This window comes from Pseudorasbora parva, chromosome 25 (genome assembly GCF_024679245.1).
Source record: "Pseudorasbora parva isolate DD20220531a chromosome 25, ASM2467924v1, whole genome shotgun sequence".
NCBI lineage: Eukaryota > Metazoa > Chordata > Actinopteri > Cypriniformes > Gobionidae > Pseudorasbora > Pseudorasbora parva.
In genome coordinates, this window is record NC_090196.1 from 11,406,104 (window position 1) to 11,424,984 (window position 18,881).

Below are 18,881 nucleotides of genomic sequence, written 5' to 3' on the forward strand. Positions count from 1 at the left end.
AACTGTTCTGAGTTTCGCCACAGGGCAGCTCTGTGGACATATGCATCTAGGGCCCTGACCGGACATAGCAGATTTAGCTTCTCTTGGTCTCTTGGTGGAACGGAGGCGGACAGAAAGCCTGCAGCATTACTGGTCCCGGCACATTAGTCGGGACCTTGGGAGCATATCCTTCCCTCGGGAAGAGAAATGCTTTTACCATTCCTGGTGCAAATTCCAGACAAGAGGGTGCCACTGCCTAAGTAGGCACCCTCGAGCGTGCCGCAGGTCTGAGCCTCAAAGTACCATGAAGGAAACGCATGACCCAAGGGTGTTTCCCCAATGATGCATTATCTAATGGAATATGATAAGCAGATATCGCCGACACATATACTTTCAGTGTCGACGGGGATAACCCTGCGGATAATTTTTCTTGTAGGAACTCAAGAACTGAACCGACCGGGCAGTTAACAAGTTCCAAAGCCTGGTGCGTACACCAGGCGACAAAAACTCTCCATTTGAGTGCGTAAAGTCTCCTTGTGGATGGTGCTCTGGAGTGCAACATGGTCTCTATCACCTCAGTAGATAGACCCGTGTTTATGAACTGGGCCCCCTCAGGGGCCAAGCCCACCGTTTCCACAGTTCCGGGCGCGGGTGCAGTACTGACCCCCCGGCCTGCGAAAGAAGATCTCTCCTGACTGGGATTTCCCAGGGAGGACCTTCTAGGAGAGACATAATGTCGGCGAGCCATACTCGGCCCGGCCAGAGCGGGGCTACCAATAAAAGCTGAACTCCGTCCCGGCGGACTCTCTCCAGCACTCCTGGGAGCAACGCCAGAGGGGGGAAGGCGTACAGACGCAGCCTCGGCCACGTCTGTACCATTGCGTCCAGCCCCAGCGGGGCTGGATGCGTGAGGGAGAAATATGCTGGACAGTGTGTCATCTCTGGAGACGCAAACAGATCCACCTGCGGATCCACAGCTCCTCCACCACCTCGGGGTGGAGTCTCCATTCTCCCGGCATCACTCCTTGCCTCGACAGGAAGTCTGCCGCTACATTCAGGACCCCCGGGATGTACATCGCCCTGAGCGAGAGCATCTTGCCTTGGGCCCATGTTAGCATGTGATGCGTCAGCTTCCACAACCGACGCGATCTCAACCCCTCCCTGGTGATTTATATACGAGACCACCGAAGTGTTGTCTGACCGAACTAACACATGGCGGCCCCGCAGGTCTGAGAGGAAGTGTTTGATTTTATGTGATTGAAACACAGCCATCAGCTCCAGCTGGTTTATGTGCCAGGAGAGCTGACGGACGCTCCACAGACCTTGGGCCGAGTGGCCACTCATGACCGCTCCCCAGCCAGTTAGGGAGGCATCCGTCGTTAGCGTTACGTGACGACAAGGAGCCCCCAGAACTGGACCTTGGGACAGGAACCAAGGATCTTTTCACTTCACTAAGGCACGTAGGCAGCGCCGCGTGACCTTGATCAAGCGAAAAAGGGTTTCCCCTCGGGGAGAACCCCTTGGTCCTGAGCCACCACTGTAAGGGTCTCATGTACCGCAGGCCAAAAGGTACCCCGTTGGACGCTGCTGTCATCAGCCCTAACACTCTCTGAACGTGTTTCACAGTGAGTGACTGACCTAGCTTTATCTGGTTCACGGTATCCAGGATCGTTTTTATCCTGGGAAGGGATAGCCGAGCCGACATTATTTTCGTGTCCCAGACTACCGCCAGAAAAGTAGTGCTCTGCAGCTTATAGGTGCCAGCACACTTTTCTTTCCGTTCAACCTTAGCCCCAACACTCTCCTATGGGCGAGAACAGCATCTCGATGCTGAACGCCCGCTGTTTCGACTATGCTAACACCAGCCAATCGTCGATATAGTTGAGCACGCGAATGCCTGGAGTCGCACCTGAGCCAGAGCTGCATTCACGTACTTGGTGAAAGTGTGGGGTGATTAAGCTAGGCCGAATGGCAGCACTCAATACTGGTAAGCTTCGCCCCCGAAAGCAAACCTGAAGACCTGGAGCCAGGATGGAGATGTGGAAGTATACATTTTTTAGGTCTATTGTGACACAACAGTCCTCGGACCTGACGTGACACACGATCTGTTTTTTTCGTGAGCATTTTGTTTAGCTGATGCAGATCTAAAAATAGGCCTTAATCCTTCTTTGGAACTATGAAGTACCGGCTGTAAAAGCCCGACTCTCTGCAGAGGGGAGGGACCCGTGTATAGCCTCTTTTCGCAGAAGAGTCTGTACCTCTCGTTCCACAAATTTTGGGTGCACAAATTTATTTATTATATATATATATATATTATATTTCACATCTCAATATCAATATCCCCCAGCAGGTCTGCTTGTTTTATACGCTTGCAGGGCAAGCGCCGGTTTGTATCTGTACCGCCTTGATCTGCTGTCGAATATGCCCTACCCACAAAGCCGACTTTTTTTGTTTTTTTCTACCGGCTTGTTGTAGGCAGCTGTGGGGCTGTGGGGCTGTGTGACGATGCTGACTCGGGGGAGAGATAGCTCGCAAGTGTCTCTTCCCCGCGAGACATCCTCGCCTCTGAATGATAGATGCAGACCCATAATCTATGCGATGCCTCGGCAAACACGCGATCTGAGCCACTAGACTCAACCCCGTAATCTACACGCTGCCTCGGCAAACGTGAGATCCGAGCCACTAGATTCAGCCCCTCGTAATCTCAAACATGCTGTCTGCTCGCCATTATATTGTTCTTTCTCTTTCTTATTTATTTATTTATTTATTTATTTATTTATTTATTTATTTATTTATTTATTTATTTATTTATTTATTTATTTATTTTTTGGCGAACTTCTTGACACTCGGCCGGCCAGTCTAAACTTAACCTGGACACAGCGCGAGTTACACCAATAGCTCCTCTTTTTATGAGTGTGTGTGTGTGTGTCGTTTTCTTTTGGCAGATCATCATCAGCGCTAACAACATCCAGTTCCTCGCAACTGGAGTGCTGCTGCGTTTGTGCCTCAGCGCGAGCGGAAGAAAACTGCAGAGCGTGCTTCCAACTCGCTAACTGAGGCATGAGATCCAGCGGGTAAAGGCAGAGATAGGGGATCACCTGTCTCTAACCCCTACACTAGATCCAACTGCGATCCCCAGGACGCGAGCCTTCGCTGCGCCTCGGCAACAGCGGGACCCGAGCCCTGAGGACCGCGAGCCAAAGCATTCTCCTCAAAGAGTGCCCGGCGTGATCTTAATATGCGCATTGGGAGTCTCTCGCAATGCTCGCAGCCAACCCCCTCAAGAGCTGACTGGGCATGCTCGAGCCCCAAACACATCACACATAGGTAGTGTGTATCCCCACCCGTGATGTAACGTGGGCAGGGAAGAACACAACGCCTATACGGACTTGCCATATTTCTTTCTTTCTTTTTTTTTTTAACACACACACAATAAATGGACATACAATTCACACAGAGCGCTTGTGAAGACACAGAAGCTAGTGACTGTTTGGTCCAGGTGTGCTTTATAGCTTCCTGGTCGATGACGTCACCCGCCCGTGACGTATCGTCCCGCTATTGGACTGATTACACAAGTGCTTCATGACATGGTACGCAGAGGCGTCCCCTAGCGTTTCGACGCAGCTCGAAGTTCCCTCGAGATAGGGAACTGCATTCAAACTGAAATTTGTATTGTTGGTTGTCTTTGTGTAATTTGGCGACATTGGCAAGCACGGGGATACTGCTGGAGACGGATGTCACTTTCTTCTGCAACAAGTAAAAACGAGAGTGGAGTACAAAAATAGGAATAAAGTTTGTTCGAAAGCATTGTATATGACCAGGAATAACCATGAACCAGGACAAAACATACTTTTCTCTTGACTACTTTATTGATACTTTGACATGGACCCTTTTCACAGCAATCATGTTGCGATGTTAAAGGGTTAGTTCACCCAAAAATTTATGTCATTAATGACTCACCCTAATGTTGTTCCACACCCGTAAGACCTCCGTTCATCTTCAGACACAATTTAAGATATTTTATATTTAGTCCGGCAGCATATCTAAGTGTAGGCACACTATACTATCCATGTCCAGAAAGGGAATAAAAACATCATCAAAGTAGTCCATATGTGACATCAGTGGGTTAATTAGAATATTTTGAAGCATCAAAAATACATTTTGGTACATACATTTTGATTCATGATTCGGATCGCCAATGTCACGTGATTTCAGCAGTTTGACATGCGAATCCGAATCATGAATCAATCCACTGATTCATAACCATTTGAATCTTTATTTGAGGAATGAACAAAAACAGGGAAGAGAAGACAATGCTGAATAAAGTCTTAGTTTTTGTTTTGGACCAAAATGTATTTTCGATGCTTCAAGAGATTCTAATTAACCAACTGATGCCACATATGGACTAATTGTTTTTATTCCCTTTCTGGACATGGACAGTATAATGTGCATTCACTTTAATGAAGGAACAGAAAAGCTCTCGATCTAAATATAAAACATCTTAAACTGAAGATGAACGGAGGTCTTAAGGGTGTGGAACGACATTAGGGTAAGTTTTATTTTTGAGTGAACTAACCCTTCAAGCTCATTTTCCACCTCCCCTTGAGTAGTGGCAATTTTAGCATGACTTCCACAGTATAAACTATAAATTCACAGTAAATTATTGTCAACTTGTACATTACTTTCACAGTAAACACTGTAAAAGTACAGGGCCATGTTGTAATGATACAGCACAAGATTGTAATTCCCCGGTAATGTACTGTTATATCACAGTAATTGCTTTTGTCATTGAAGCTGTGAAGTTACAGTATACAGTTGTGCTTTTACAACAATGCATTGTAAAATCAGATTTACAAATTACAGTAAATTGCTGTGTATATTTCACAGTATAGTGCTGTAACCCTTACTGTGAAAGTCATGCCAAATTTGTCCAATTATATATTGTAAATTTTCAACAAAAATTTTTGCAGTGTGAATACAGAAGGCAATTGGCCAAACGTTACTTTTAAATATGGAATATAAAGTTTTAAATATGGATTTTTTTTTTTTTTTTTTACACAAATGCATCAATTCACTTCTAAAGGCATGTATTAACCCTGTCGGAGTGTGGTGCACATTATTTGACGGATAGATGCATTTTTGTGGACTTCAAAAACAGAGCAACAATCCCTGCAATTATAAAGCTTGGATTAGACAGGACTTTTTAAATATAACTCAACATTTATTTGTCTAAAAGAGGAATGCAAATATACCTAGGATGACTTGAGGGTAAGTAAATCAATTATAGGCTAATTTTCATTTTTGGGTGAACTATCCCTTTAACAATAACAGCTGTGGTAAGAGGGATGTGGAAAATCCAAGTCTCATCCTGCCCAACCACAGAGATCCCCCAAGGCTACAGTCCAACATCTGACTCTTGTTGGTCACAAACAATTTTAAGGAAGTGCCATAGAGTATAAATTCCCAACGCTGATACAGTCAACTACATTGCTTCAAAGGCTCATTCATCTTGCAGGTAACTTTTACTGACCTCTCTTATTTATTGTTGAATGTTATCTCATGATAGTGTTGTTGTATTTCAGTGTTTTTCAGGTACTTCCTTTGCAGACAAAAAATGTCAGAAAGCCAAGGTGGGTAAAAATTCCAGAATTGTTTTTCAGTGATAAAACATAAATCTCTTACATGTTTAATGTTGTTAATAATTGACACAAGTCAAGTTGTAATTCTTACATTTTGTAATTCTACAGAAATTGCAGTCCCAAATAGCCCCGAATTTATTAGGGAGCTTCTTCCATCTGCTCAGCGTACAGCTTTGCTCTACCATCTCTCTTATCTCTGCTTGGCTAAGTTCCCCAAATTGGAGAGGGTTCTCCGAGAGCGTGCTGTTGAAACTCAGCTTCTCTTTGGGTCCTCTGAGGCTCTTCTGATGAAGGTAAAGCCAATGTTCTTGAGCCATTTCTGTTATTGGATTCGAAAACACTCTTAAAAATAAAGATTCAAATTATGGGTTTCCAGTGCTATAGAAGAACCATTTTTAGTTAACCAAACAAACTTTCAGTGAACAGTTCTTAAAGGACTTAATAATAATAATAATAATAATAATAATAATAATAATAATAATAATAATAATTAAAGAACCTGTTTTGACTAGAATCTTTTGTGCTAAGAAAAAGTGTCATGGATTGTAAATGTTCTTCATGGAATCATAAATGCCAATAAAAAAACATTATTTTCAAGAGTGTACTTCCATCTGTCCAAGAGATGAGTGCATTGTTATGTATACTGCACAAGATCTATTTACAATCTTGGTTAATATTTCTAATAAGTCCACCATTCTTTTCACCAAGTAATATAATAATTTAAATTACTGGCAAGACACCTACAGTATTTAGATGAATAATTAAATATGTGCTACACACTCTCTCTTGATAACACAATTACAAAATACAAATTATAATAATGAGAAAAGAGTGTTTACGAAAGCCTCGGATTACAGATTTCCTTGAATTATTGATTTTGGCCACTTGTTTACTATGTAAAGTATGAAATGTGGGAATAAACAATATTGGCATTTCTGCTTTCTTTTAGTGTGCAGCCACAAGTAAAAATCTCGTTGTCACACTGCTGCCTGCGCTGAAGGTTGCTGTAGAAAAAGACAAAACCATTTTGGCTATTAAGTCCTTGGAAAAAGCCAGAGCATGGATCACTGACATTGTTGACAAAGTGGGACAGATGGTGGAGAAGTAAAATGTTTCAAATTTTTTTTTGAAAACAAGAACATTTAATTTCAGCATAAAAAAGTGTAGTAAGATTAGTTGATTTTACCATATCTGAAATACTTTTGCTAAAAGTCCTTTTGGATGAAACAGAACAAGAGTCTCAGTGTACATAAAGAACATTTACTCTGTTTAAGCTGACGATTAATCTGAACTATGTTATCACCAGATATGAGAAACACAACCGCAGTGTGGCTTCCTGCACCAGTGATGTAATTCTTGAAAAGGTTGAGACAGAAAGAAGAAAAGCACAATGTTCTCAGGAGATGACTGCCCAAGAAAATGCGGTGAAGGATCTCGAAGACCAACTGAAGAAAAACAACGAGAAAATTGTACAAATTGAGACAACGATTGCACAGAAGAACCAAGAGCTGTATAATCATGTCAAAGCGTCTTCTAGCAAAAGTAATCGTCTGGGTGTCTTCTCTAGCCTTGTACCATTTGTTGGACCCATTGTGAAATCAATTTTTGATGCTAAAGATGCCCCTGATACAGCTGCAAAAGCCCAGGTTTTGTCCAGCGAATTGACTCAACTCTCCATTGAGAAGACAGGCCTGATGAGCAAGGAGTGGAACATCCAAGTCCGGATGACTGATATGCAGCTGAAGTTGGCAAGCCTTAAAATAGAAAGTGGTAAGAATCTTTCACTTAACCGGTCTGTGGCAGGCTGTCAAGGAGCATCTGTCTGGCTTGTTTTGTGGTGTGTTGTTTTTGTAGCTTGTTTTCGAGACACAACCCATTTTACACCAGAAGCCTTATAGTGCCTTAAAAGAAGCCTTAGAGTGATATCACATAGTTAATGTTTGCTTATTGTTTCTAAAGGTTCAATACCTGACCCTGTCTATCTGAATGATGTCCAAAAATGCCTTTCCCGAATCCAAAACATTCTGATTCAGCTTCAGAAGTTCTGGGAATCAGTGAGTGTAATGCTCGAAGCTCTCAAAGACGAGACTTTTGCTAATGAAGACTTCATCGAGGAGATTGAATTGAAGCAGGTCTTTCTGGACTCTATTGATGCAGCACAAAAGGTAACTTAGGCATTGCTAAAATATTCAGTTTCAGGATTACAGAAGTTAATTTCACCTTAGTTGCATTCTCTTGTCTGTGATTGATTTTGTACCTCAACTCCTCAGCATTGGAAGGCCTTCGGTGAGGGTTGTCTCAGTGCAAAGAGCATCTTTAGCTTGCAGACAAAAGATGCATATAAGTTCCTGGAGGTCAGCCCATCTTCACTGACACCAGAGGCCTGGAAAAAAGAGTATGAAACTGTCATGGAGGAACTGAAAAAAATAAATCCTGATAATTCCTCTGCTCAAGCGCCACCTGCCATTAAGCCGTAATGTAACAATGTACGTAATGACTGTTGTCATGGAATTTAATTTTTCTGGTGCCCTCTCTGTTCACTCTGTGATTAAATTGCTTTGAATTTCAAAAATATAAACCATATGTTCTTTTCAACTGGATGCTGTCATGCAGGAGTTGTTCAGTAAAATGCACATAATCAGAATGTAATGGGAAATCAATAAACCAGATACATTTTCATTCAATACTGTATGTACTGCTTAATACAACATCTGTTTGTACAAGAGTAAAATTCAAAATATCCGTATGTTGAATATATCCATATATCCATTCTACACTATCCATAAAGTGGAGTTTACGTTTTTGTATGAACATGACAATATAACATTGTGACCACATGAAAAGAGCTTTTATCATTACCATTTCAATAAGGAGGTTCAACCAACTTTGAGTAAAAGCCTGAACTCTGAGTTGACTTACCCTAAGATGAGAAACTCATCAAAGTTTTGGACAGCTGAACTGAGTTCAGTCCAATTCTGAGTAGGCTGACTCTGAGTTAAGCATGTGCACCACAACTATGAAAAGCTATGATAAATGGAGCTCCAAAATTATGATTCACTATGGCAATTGCACTCGAAAAAAAGAAAAAGAAAAGATGTCTGCAAACTGAGATGAAAGTTTAATTCTTAATCACCGTTATAATATCTGAGGTGAAAACTGGCAAAACGGCAAGTTATTAAACAAATTTTCATTTTCATGGTATCCCACAGGCAAAAAAATAAGAACAAAAGGGAATGTGGCAGCAGCTTAAAATTGCTGACTTCTACTCAGCCAACAGCAAGAAGGCAGAAGCTCATAAAAAAAAAAAAATTAGGGGTGTGTGTGTGTGTGGGGGGGGGGGGGATGCCAATACCAAGTATTGGAAGAATATTAAAATCCAACAGGAATAAAACCAACTGTTGCTTTTCTATTTGTATTTGTAGTAAATAAAGATGTCCAAATATACATACATGCACATACATATACATACACACACCTATTATCAATGATTAAATTGATTAACTTAATGTGCTCCACTCTTGTTTAATTTGGTTTCATTATTTGAACAAGCTCCTCCCCTGAAATTTGTTAATAAAACATCACAAAAAAACTACTTTCATCTACTGGATCCATGCTATTTTTGTCACTTTGACAGTGTCTGTGTGATGAATACGCTTTTCATACCTTCCTTAATAAGCCTTTGACAGACCAAGTTTTTCTGTGCTTAAACTCATTCACAAATAGTTTGATAGTCTCCATTAAAGGTGGGATAAGTGATATCTGGTAACCATTGTTGTTATTTCAAATCACCAAAACAAACACGCCCTTATTTACCCCCAAAAAGGGTCTCGGCCCTACATTGATAGCTCCGCCCCACACATACGTAACCCAGGCAAGGACTATGGCAGAATCTGTGTGTCACTAATCCAGGTCGAATATTCAATGAAAAAGTCACCCCTTCCATCACAAAAACACAAACCGTTCTCATGAACAACTCAATAGTACACGAGACGACAGTCCAACTAACTAACATATTACAATTATGACAAGATTAAAGTTATAGCGATCACAAAACACAAACAGTTCTCATGAACAACTCGATAAAGTTAGTAGGCTATACAAGCTTGATAGTCCAGCTAACAACATATTACAATTATGACCGGATGGGTTATATAGATGAAAAGAGGAAACAAACATATATTAGGAGTATAGTTAGGAGTATAGTATCTTACCTTACTTGAAATAGGCTTATTTTGATGACTACTGTTATTAAATAACATTTTACTGTAATTTATTGTGCATGCAGATTATTGTTCAGCGAAATGTGTCCATCTGATCCGGACACTGTCTGGATCCGGCCGACTGCAGTAAACCTCACGATAAACAGAGAGACTAACATTAGTGTAGATGCCACTCTTTTTATGATGTAATGAGTAGCCCACATCAGTGGCCTGTTGCACAAAGCTGGTTTCAGTTGTTACCCAGGTAAGTTCAAGATTAGTTTGAGCAAACTCTGTTTTTTCGGGTTCAAGAAGATGGATTAGTTTTTATCTGTGTTCATCACCATGGTAACTGACACTACAGGGCTAACCTGCTCTGGAGCAGGTTTTATTCTGGGTAAGAGATCGCAAACCCAAACTGGACCAATCAGCTGCAAGTAAAGACGCAATAAAGCCACACCCCCTGTATCTCTCGTTCCAAATTAAAGCAGTTTATAATGAGACAACTTTAGAAATAAAATTGTGCATCTTCTGGTGCTAATTATTTATTATATGAATTAATCACTCTGAATTCATATGTTCATATAAATATATTAATTGACAAGTAGCCACATAGTAATATAATTTTGTTTGCGTTCTAGGTTGATGACGTAGAATGGTTGCACCCGGCAATCAGCTGGCGCTACACGTAGCTATTTTTACCACAACACAACTCGAAAATTGTTTCAGAGTTAAACAAAACCAATGAATTGCTTTGTAATTGTACTTAAAACACACTCAAATACACGTGCACACAAACTCCCCTACACAAAATCACAAACAGATCGGCAGACGCGCACACACTGTCAGCTGTCTCAATCGAGATGTTGGACTGCTTAGTCTCCACGACAGGGGCTGAATCTGAAATCAACCTCCTATACACTGAAATAGGGCATTATTTGAAGGGACGGCCATTTGTAGTGTTGTCTGACACCAGTGGACATGTTCGAGTGCTCTCATTCAGTCTCACGTTGCGCCGCAATAACGAGTGTACAGCCGATTTACACACAAACAGCTGTCCGACGTCACGCACTCGTCTTCATTCACTCCTTTAAGTTGTATTAGTGAACAAAAGTAGGGAATGTTATTCGTGTCTCAAAGATGAAAGTTTAAAGATTAAGGTTTTAAATTACTGAACTTGTGCTCAAACTTTAATGCACGAACCAACATCATAACCAAAACATCCTGCCTCTTTTCCTCACGTTCCCCTATCCCATTGTATAGATACCCCCTATCCCTACCTAGATAGTTCCCTCTGCTGGTCACATTAGGCATTACATGTAATCTTCTGCATATCAACCGTCTATCAACACAGGGAATAGTGAATGAGGGTGATGTATACGCAGTGCGTATGTGTGTGTTCGCGCCGATCTGTTGGTGTGTGTGTGAGTCTGTGTGAGAGAGAGTGTGTGTGCACATGTATGTTTGAGTGTGTTTTAAGTACAACTACAAAGCAATTCATTGGTTTTGTTTAACTCTGTAACAATTTTCGAGTTACGTTGTGGTAAAAATAGCTACGGGTAGAGCCAGCTGATTGCCGAGTGAAACCATTCTACGTCATCAACCTAGAACTCAAACAAAATGGCGCCGCCCATGGTCCAAATATAAAATCGATTTTTTAAATAACGTAGATCTTTCATGGGTTTTCTACTACATATTTCAGTAAGAGACATCATTTATGTTATATTAAGCCATACAGGTCTTAACACCAGGGGATCCCTTTAAACCTTCAGTTTGCCCTCAGTGTTTGTCAGTTCCCTTTCGAAAGGGAACTCGAGCTGCGTCAGCTGACGCTATGGGGAACGCCTCCAGCGTGACCGGTGTCTGAAACGTTTATCCAATCACATCAGTCCTACTGACCGGCGACAGCCTCTGACGTCATAGACGTGCGACCAGGAAGTATAAAAGGGCGCCTTGCAAACACAACCGCATCCAATTCGTCTTCAGGGACTGTTTGTCTGATTCAAAAAAAAAAAAAAAGCATCATGTCGAAGCGTACGCACAAGTCGAAGCACGGCTTCAGAAAGTGTGCAGACCCGTGTCCCAGGTTCCTCACACCTGAGGACACACACACACTCTGCGTGTTCTGCCTGGGTGAGGAGCACGCACGGGAGGTTCTTGAGGAAAGTGCCTCCTGTGCGAACTGTGAGCGTCTGTCACTGAAGACGCTCCGCTCTCGTCTGGCCCTCTTCTCGAGGGAAGGGGGTCCAGCGGCTGGGAGTGGTCCCGCTTCGGCCGAGGCCGAGCGGCGACTTATGTCTTGGGGCTCCCAGCTGGATCTGGCCCGCCGTCTAGAGACGGAGGTTGTGCTCGGCGAAGGGCCAGATCACGAGGGGCGGCCGCCGGAGGAGGAGTTGGGTGATAACTCCTCCTTATCGTCGGCCGAGGAGCTCCCACATCCGCAAGGGATGGAAGTGGAGGGTGGTGAAGCGGCCGAGGCCGAACCCTCCCAGCCATCCTGCCCCGTGTACGGGGAGCTGTTGGAGGTTATGGAGCGGGCCGCCGGGCGGCTACAGTTGCCGTGGCGGCGCGCTAGGGGAGAAGCCGCTCGTCCAAATCGCCTGGACGATCGGTTTCTCTCCGGCCATAACCCCCCGGCTCTTGGGAGCCTTCCATTCCTCCCCGATCTCCACGAGCAGATCGCGGGGGCATGGAGAACCCCGTTCTCGGCTCGCTTATTCCGCCATCAGCGGGCGAATTTCGCTGATGTGGAGGGAGTGGCCGAGGCGGGGTACGTGTCGATGCCGCCGGTTGATGAGACGTTTGCGAACTATCTCGCATCCGGCCGGGCATCGACATTGAGAACTCCCACCCTGCCGTCTAAACCGTTGAGAACGACCTCACGGTTAAACAGCAGGGCGTACACGTCAGCAGGTCAGGCGGCGGCGGCGCTGCACACCATGGCGGTGTTGCAGGCTTACCAAGCCGACCTGCTGAGGGACCTCGATCAGGGGGAACGCCAGGGTGGCCTACCCCCTGAGGCGATGGCTGAGCTCCGCCGCACCACGGATTTAGCTCTCCGGGCCACCAAGCAAACAGCAGTCGCCATCGGACGGTCGATGGCGGCTATGGTGGCCATGGAGAGACATCTGTGGCTGAACCTTGCGGACATCGGGGGGAAAGAGAGGTCCTTTCTCCTCGATGCCCCGGTTTCGCACTCTGAGCTCTTCGGCACCTCCGTCGAGGCGGTGGTGGGAAGGTTTAGAGAGGCAAAGGCGCGCTCAGCGGCTTTTAAGACCTGCATCCCACTGAGGTCCGGGGCCGCGCCCAGGCAGGCGGGTGTCCCTGGTACGTCACGGTCTGAGGACCGGAGACAAGACCAACGAGCGAGCGTGGCCTCTCGGGCGCCCCCTCCATGGCGGAGTAGGGCGCAAAAGAGGCGGGACACCCGGAACTGGAGGAAGGGTGCCGGTGCCGAAGACCGGAACCAGCGTAGGCGGGGGGAAACTCCGCCTACGAGGGCGAAGCGGAGGTAGTAGGTGAGCCCTTCCTTCCACCCTTTTCCTTGGCGCTTGACATCAGGCCGGGCGGGGCCAATGATGAGCGGACGTGAGACTCTGACGGCCCGTCTGGTCTGGTGAGCAGGCGCCCCCGTCAGGTTTGGGGTGCTTTCGTTTATGAGCTTATAGAGAAGTTATCATAAGCACTAGAAGCGGAAAAGTGGCGTTTTCCTTGTGGGAAAGGAGTCGTCTGAGTAAACTCGACCGCTTCCCTGAGTGGGCATGAGGAGGAAGATTCAGCGTTGGACGCCTCATTGGAAAACAACCCTCGGGCGGTGTGTCCGCGCAATGGATGCTGTGAGTATATGCCTGTGCACGGATGTCATCACGCGCCGGTGGACAGCGGGTAAGCCCTCAGTATGAGGGACGTTTTATGTTCTTAAAATGCTGTGTGCTCCCGGCCGAGGGTGTGTTGTACGGTGCCCCCGTTTGGTGGCCGGAACGATTTATTTAAGGAAGCCGTGAGACGGCTGGTGAGAGCTAGCCTCGCTAGTGGAGAGTAGCCGTCACGTTAAGCCAGTAAAGTAAACATGTTACTTGGTGTGTTCTCTCAGTTCGTTGAGAGCGGTTACCGCTCATTTTCGCGGAAATATGTTTCAAAAGGGAAACTAAGCTAGTGTGGGTGTCCCTAGCGGTTCGGCTAAAAGCTCCGGGCCACCGGAGGGCAAGTGTTGTAGCATTAACCCCTGCGGACGTAAGTAAGCGCGAGGGTGAGTAGGCTAACACACGAACGAAGCATATGTGTACCCAACCCTCGAGATATGGGCTTGGGACGTTAAGTTGCTAGGGTGGCAGCCTTAGCAGAGACTGGTATACAGGCAGCTAGCTTAGGCTGTGTTTTTACAGGATGATAAAAACCCCTATTCAGCCTCCTCTCATGTGAGAGTCGCCTGGCCAGGGCCCACCCCCGGGTCTGCGCTCGGGGGTGCGGTAATACAGATGGGAAAAGGTGAGAGCATGATAGTTTTTGCAACCTAGCCTGTAAGGCGGTAAGTAAGGTTTGTGGGTCACCTGGGCCAAATACTTTTACCCCATCCAAGGGATGTGGGACTGTGGTAACCATTATTCGCATATTGCAATAATTTTGCCCTGTGTTTTTTGCTCCACCTTTCGTAGGGCTCGGGGTGAGCGACACGCACAACCTGTGTGCCTCTTGAGGGCCCAGCGTTGGATGCTCCCCTGGGAAGCCAAGCATCACCATGGCGACGCCTTGGAGGAAACTGCGGGTTGCTGGAAATAGCAGCGGTCTCCCCGGGGCTGGTGTGGTAAGGAATGAACTCCCCTTACTTAAAGGGGTTGTAAGAGCAATGTGTTGAGTACACCGCTCTGGCGATGCAATTAGGTCTGTGTTGTAGGTTCTGCCGGAGGACTGGGCTTCGCAGGGAGGACCCCGTGAGCCTCCGAATGAAGCCAGCTGTGAGCTGTGAGCAGCCAGCCCGGACAGTCCAGGCAGTAGACTCTGAACAGGAGGCCTCGACGGGCCTTCTAGTTGGAGTGACGACATCGGGGCCCGTGTGCGGGATGGTAAAACAAAACAAAAAAAAATCTCCCTTTTGTTGTCACAAACAGTATTGTCTCGTCAACAGGCTTCGTCAGCCAAGCAGACAGCCATGGTTAGCCCGACATGGAGCGGCCAGCATTCATCCGACCTGCCAGCGAGTATTCATCGCTGGCATGGCTACAAGCCCAGTTAGTAGGCCCCCCTAGGCCTCCCTGAGGGCCTGCTGGGGTGCAGCAGGCCTTGCCGGGCCTCCCTTGAGAGGGTATTCCCGTGCTTCAGGTGTGAGACGGCAGGTAGTAGGCCTCACCAGGTAGTAGCCCTGAGGGCCTGCTGTGGTAACAGTAAGCCTCGTCTGGCTTCCCCCAAGGGGTCGTTCCTGGGCTTCAGTCACTGGATGATAGGTAGTAGGCCTCATCTGGCTTCCCCTGAGGGGGTACTCCAGGGAACCAGCGCTGGATAACAGCTCCCGGGCTCCAGTCACCAGATGGCAGGTAGCAGGCCTCACCAGGCCTCCCGGAGGGCCTGCTGGGTTGCAGCAGGCATCATCGGGCTTCCCCTGAGGGGGTGGCCCAGGGCCTCGGCCTCTGGGTGACAGGGGTTAGGCCTCGCTAGGCCTCCCCGGAAGGTGAGCAGGGAGCATGGTTGCTAGCCGGGGCGGTTAGCATGATCTGCTATCAGGTAGCAGGCCTCACCAGGCCGCCCTGAGGTCGTTCCCCGGCCGAAGTGCCGGCTACGAGTAGCCTGGCAGGTAGTAGGCCCTGCGGGGCCTCCCTGGGGGAACGGGTTCCTTGGAAGGAGACACAGAACTGGAACTCAAGCTGACAGCTAGTGGTTCCTGCCGTCAGGCTTCGGTCCTAGCCGGCAGCACCTGATGGCAGGTGCATACTCTAGCACGACGAGTTTACACTGCTGCTATGCGGTCCTTACAGGACAGGGACCTGCATAGGTTGCCTACAGCATGGTACCTACCAGGCAGGCTTAAGAGCTCCCCTCTTAGGAGGGTTGTCTGTGAGCTTACGGCCGCCTGGGCCTGGTCAGTTGGTCGTAGGCCCCTCGGGGCCTCCCTGTGAGATCAGCCTGTAGGCCTTCTCAGGCCTCCTGAGCACCCCTGTAATGTATGTGCTCGGTAGATCCTAGGATTGAGCAGCTGACTCCCCTCGCTAGCAAGCGTGGGAAAGCATTACGCTGAGCGCTGTTCTCCAGGATAGCCCGTCTCTGAGTTCCGGCCTGAGGCGGACACTGCCAGTTCGCAGTCCCTCAGCTTGATGCCTCTCCAGAGGCGAGTTTCCAGAGGCTCTGTTGTTAACAGACTGGGCTGGCAGACGGAAGCGTCCCGCATAGTGACGCCAGGTCAAGCCTCCCTGGTGGCATTCGGTGAAGTTCTTCCCGAATAGTGACTGGCTGGGGCGCCCTCGGGTCCCCTAGCCACATTCCCTTAAAGGAACCCCTTCTGTCGAACAGGTTGGTTCCAGGCCTTTGAGCGGCCGGGGTAGGGTACATGAAGGTGCCCCAAGGCCACAGCTCGGGCTATGACCGTAGGGAATGCTGTCACTGACAGCCTAATGTGACCAGAGGGGGAGTGGTTCAGGCATTTCAGTTGAATTTGCTTGTCCTGACAGTTGTCACTGCCAGTAGGCATGCACTCCCCTCGGCATGGCGGCGTGGGTATATCGTTCCCCATAGCGTCAGCTGACGCAGCTCGAGTTCCCTTTCGAAAGGGAACGTCCCTGGTTACGACTGTAACCTTAGTTCCCTGAGAACAGGGAACGAGACGCTGCGTCACTTTTGCCATGCCTCGGGGCCTGCCTGCAAACAGTCCCTTCAGACGAATTGAATGCGGTTGTGTTTGCAAGGCGCCCTTTTATACTTCCTGGTCGCACGTCTATGACGTCAGAGGCTGTCGCCGGTCAGTAGGACTGATGTGATTGGATAAACGTTTCAGACACCGGTCACGCTGGAGGCGATCCCCATAGCGTCAGCTGACGCAGCGTCTCGTTCCCTGTTCTCAGGGAACTAAGGTTACAGTCGTAACCAGGGACGTTCTTGTTTGTATGTAGATGTGTATCATGTGTTCCTGAGTTTTCTGATTAAATACCTGTTTCCTGTACTCCTTTGTCTCTGTGCGCTTATCTACTACACACATTTGTAACGAATACTGTCCAACATGCTTTGTTTACATCTAGCTACCGCTATTCCTCCTGCTCAGGCAGTTTGGCGTGTCTTTGCCTGGAACGCTACAAAGTCGTGAGTCGTGGTTTGAAGTCATAACTTACAGGCTGAAAAACCTGCCTGGTATGCAGCATAAGCCCTAGCATCTGAATCTCCGTGACTAGAGTGATTTCTTGCAATAAGGGGAAGGTGTTTTCCACAACGCTATCACCAAGAGGAGAATATTGTCTTAATACAGACAAATCTATCTATCTGTGAGTAAATAATGACAGTTTTCATTTTTGGGTGAACTAAACCTTTACAGTTTTTCGCCGGCGCTTTGGTACATTTCTCAGATCAGAATTGAAATTCTCAAAACTACCTGTTAAATTCTCACATCATTGTGCACATCAAAAAAGCAGTTTCTCATTTCTTTGAACAAGTTGCAAATGCTTTGGTACATTCATGAAAATGATTATGTACAACTCTCTGTTGTTTCCTACATTATCAGCTGCTTGTCATGTTGATCAAAATTTATTATATTTATATTAATTTATTATATTATATTTATCATAGTTTCCATCAGAACATCCCTCCAGAGTAAACTGTTATATTGACAAAATGACTAAACAATTTGACTGTCTTATCTGTTCACAATGACACAAGGACTTGTCATTCTGATGGCACTGACATGTTCATTGACACAGATATTTACGTTTGAGAGATGAACTAAGGATTTTGAGTAAGAGATTGGCTTTTGCAGGTTATCCATGGTGTTTTGCTATTTGTACAAATTGTTTTGAGAAATGCACTTACTGTTCTGCAAATTGTGAGTTTGATTCGAGAAATGTACCAAAGTGACTGAGAAAAACTGTAATAAATCTCATGTGCTCTTTTATATTGATATGCAAATCTATTCGCCTATCAATGTACTAGCTTCTTTGAATGATGAAATCAGCCATTGGCGAGGGAATGACATGCAAAGACCACTCCGATGTTTCTAATCATCTGGGCCCGGTTTTTCAAAAGGTTTAATCCAGATAAAATTGATCCAGATTGAGTAATCCTTTTTGTGCGATCCGTGATCACGTAATCCACCTTACTTTTGGAGCCAGTTTTTGAAGCAACATCGGATTGGATCAATCTGATCTGGATAGAAACTTTTCAGGATTACTAAATCTGGATAACCAGTGCTGGATAACCAGTGCTCAAACATAAAATCACAATGTAGAACTATACGTAAAGAGCAACAAGTAGAATAGCCAGTGTGAGGTCAATATAAGATTAATTTTATTTGAAATGAAAACACACATTTAAAAAAAACTAAAAACAAGAAAAACCCCACCCCATCCTCTTCCAGTAGTCCGCTCATCTGAAACCTACAACACAAACACTGCACATTGAGGATATTTATAACAAGTATCAAGTATAGATGTACTGTAATCATTGCATGCATCACTAATAAATATTCTAAAAACAAAAATATTTTTGATTGTGATGAATATATATATTTTATGAGGCCAAACTCTTTCTACTTTGCTGTAGGCCTATACTGAAAGGCTGAATATGTTAAAGCCTACCTAATCACTGTAGCCTGACGGATTAACAAATACAATTAAAACCTTATGAATAAATAGGATATCTTGTAAGATACTGCATGATCCAAATATAGCATTATTTGATACATTTTTAAAGTTTTCATTATATTTTGGGCATAAAATCCACGCTGAAACCACCCTTCTGATGGGATCAGTTTAATCCAGATTTTTTTGTTCCAAATCCTACAAAAAAGTTCTGAAAAACGTCTCAGTTACGTATGTAACCCTCGTTCCCTGAAGGACAGACAAATTGGGGATCACTTATGGGAGCCCCTATC

At 45.7% G+C, this 18,881-nt stretch overlaps 1 protein-coding gene across 1 annotated transcript; it reads left to right on the forward strand.

Annotated features, from left to right (window-relative positions):
* The first annotated feature begins 5,458 nt into the window (after positions 1–5,458).
* LOC137065245 (uncharacterized) lies at positions 5,459–8,280 on the forward strand. The gene is made up of 7 exons (XM_067436837.1): positions 5,459–5,494; positions 5,562–5,609; positions 5,727–5,911; positions 6,568–6,722; positions 6,925–7,388; positions 7,578–7,783; positions 7,889–8,280. Exons 2-7 carry the CDS (start codon positions 5,594–5,596, stop codon positions 8,093–8,095), a joined length of 1,233 nt encoding a protein of 410 aa, XP_067292938.1. The 5' UTR covers positions 5,459–5,494; positions 5,562–5,593; the 3' UTR covers positions 8,096–8,280.
* Positions 8,281–18,881: the final 10,601 nt, after the last annotated feature.

Bases quoted from the DNA above. Each gene is read 5' to 3' on its own strand.
- LOC137065245 (XM_067436837.1), top strand. The intron at 7,389-7,577 runs GTAAGAATCTTT...TTGTTTCTAAAG, and splicing joins AAGCCTTAAAATAGAAAGTG to GTTCAATACCTGACCCTGTC. The intron at 7,784-7,888 runs GTAACTTAGGCA...TCAACTCCTCAG, and splicing joins CTATTGATGCAGCACAAAAG to CATTGGAAGGCCTTCGGTGA.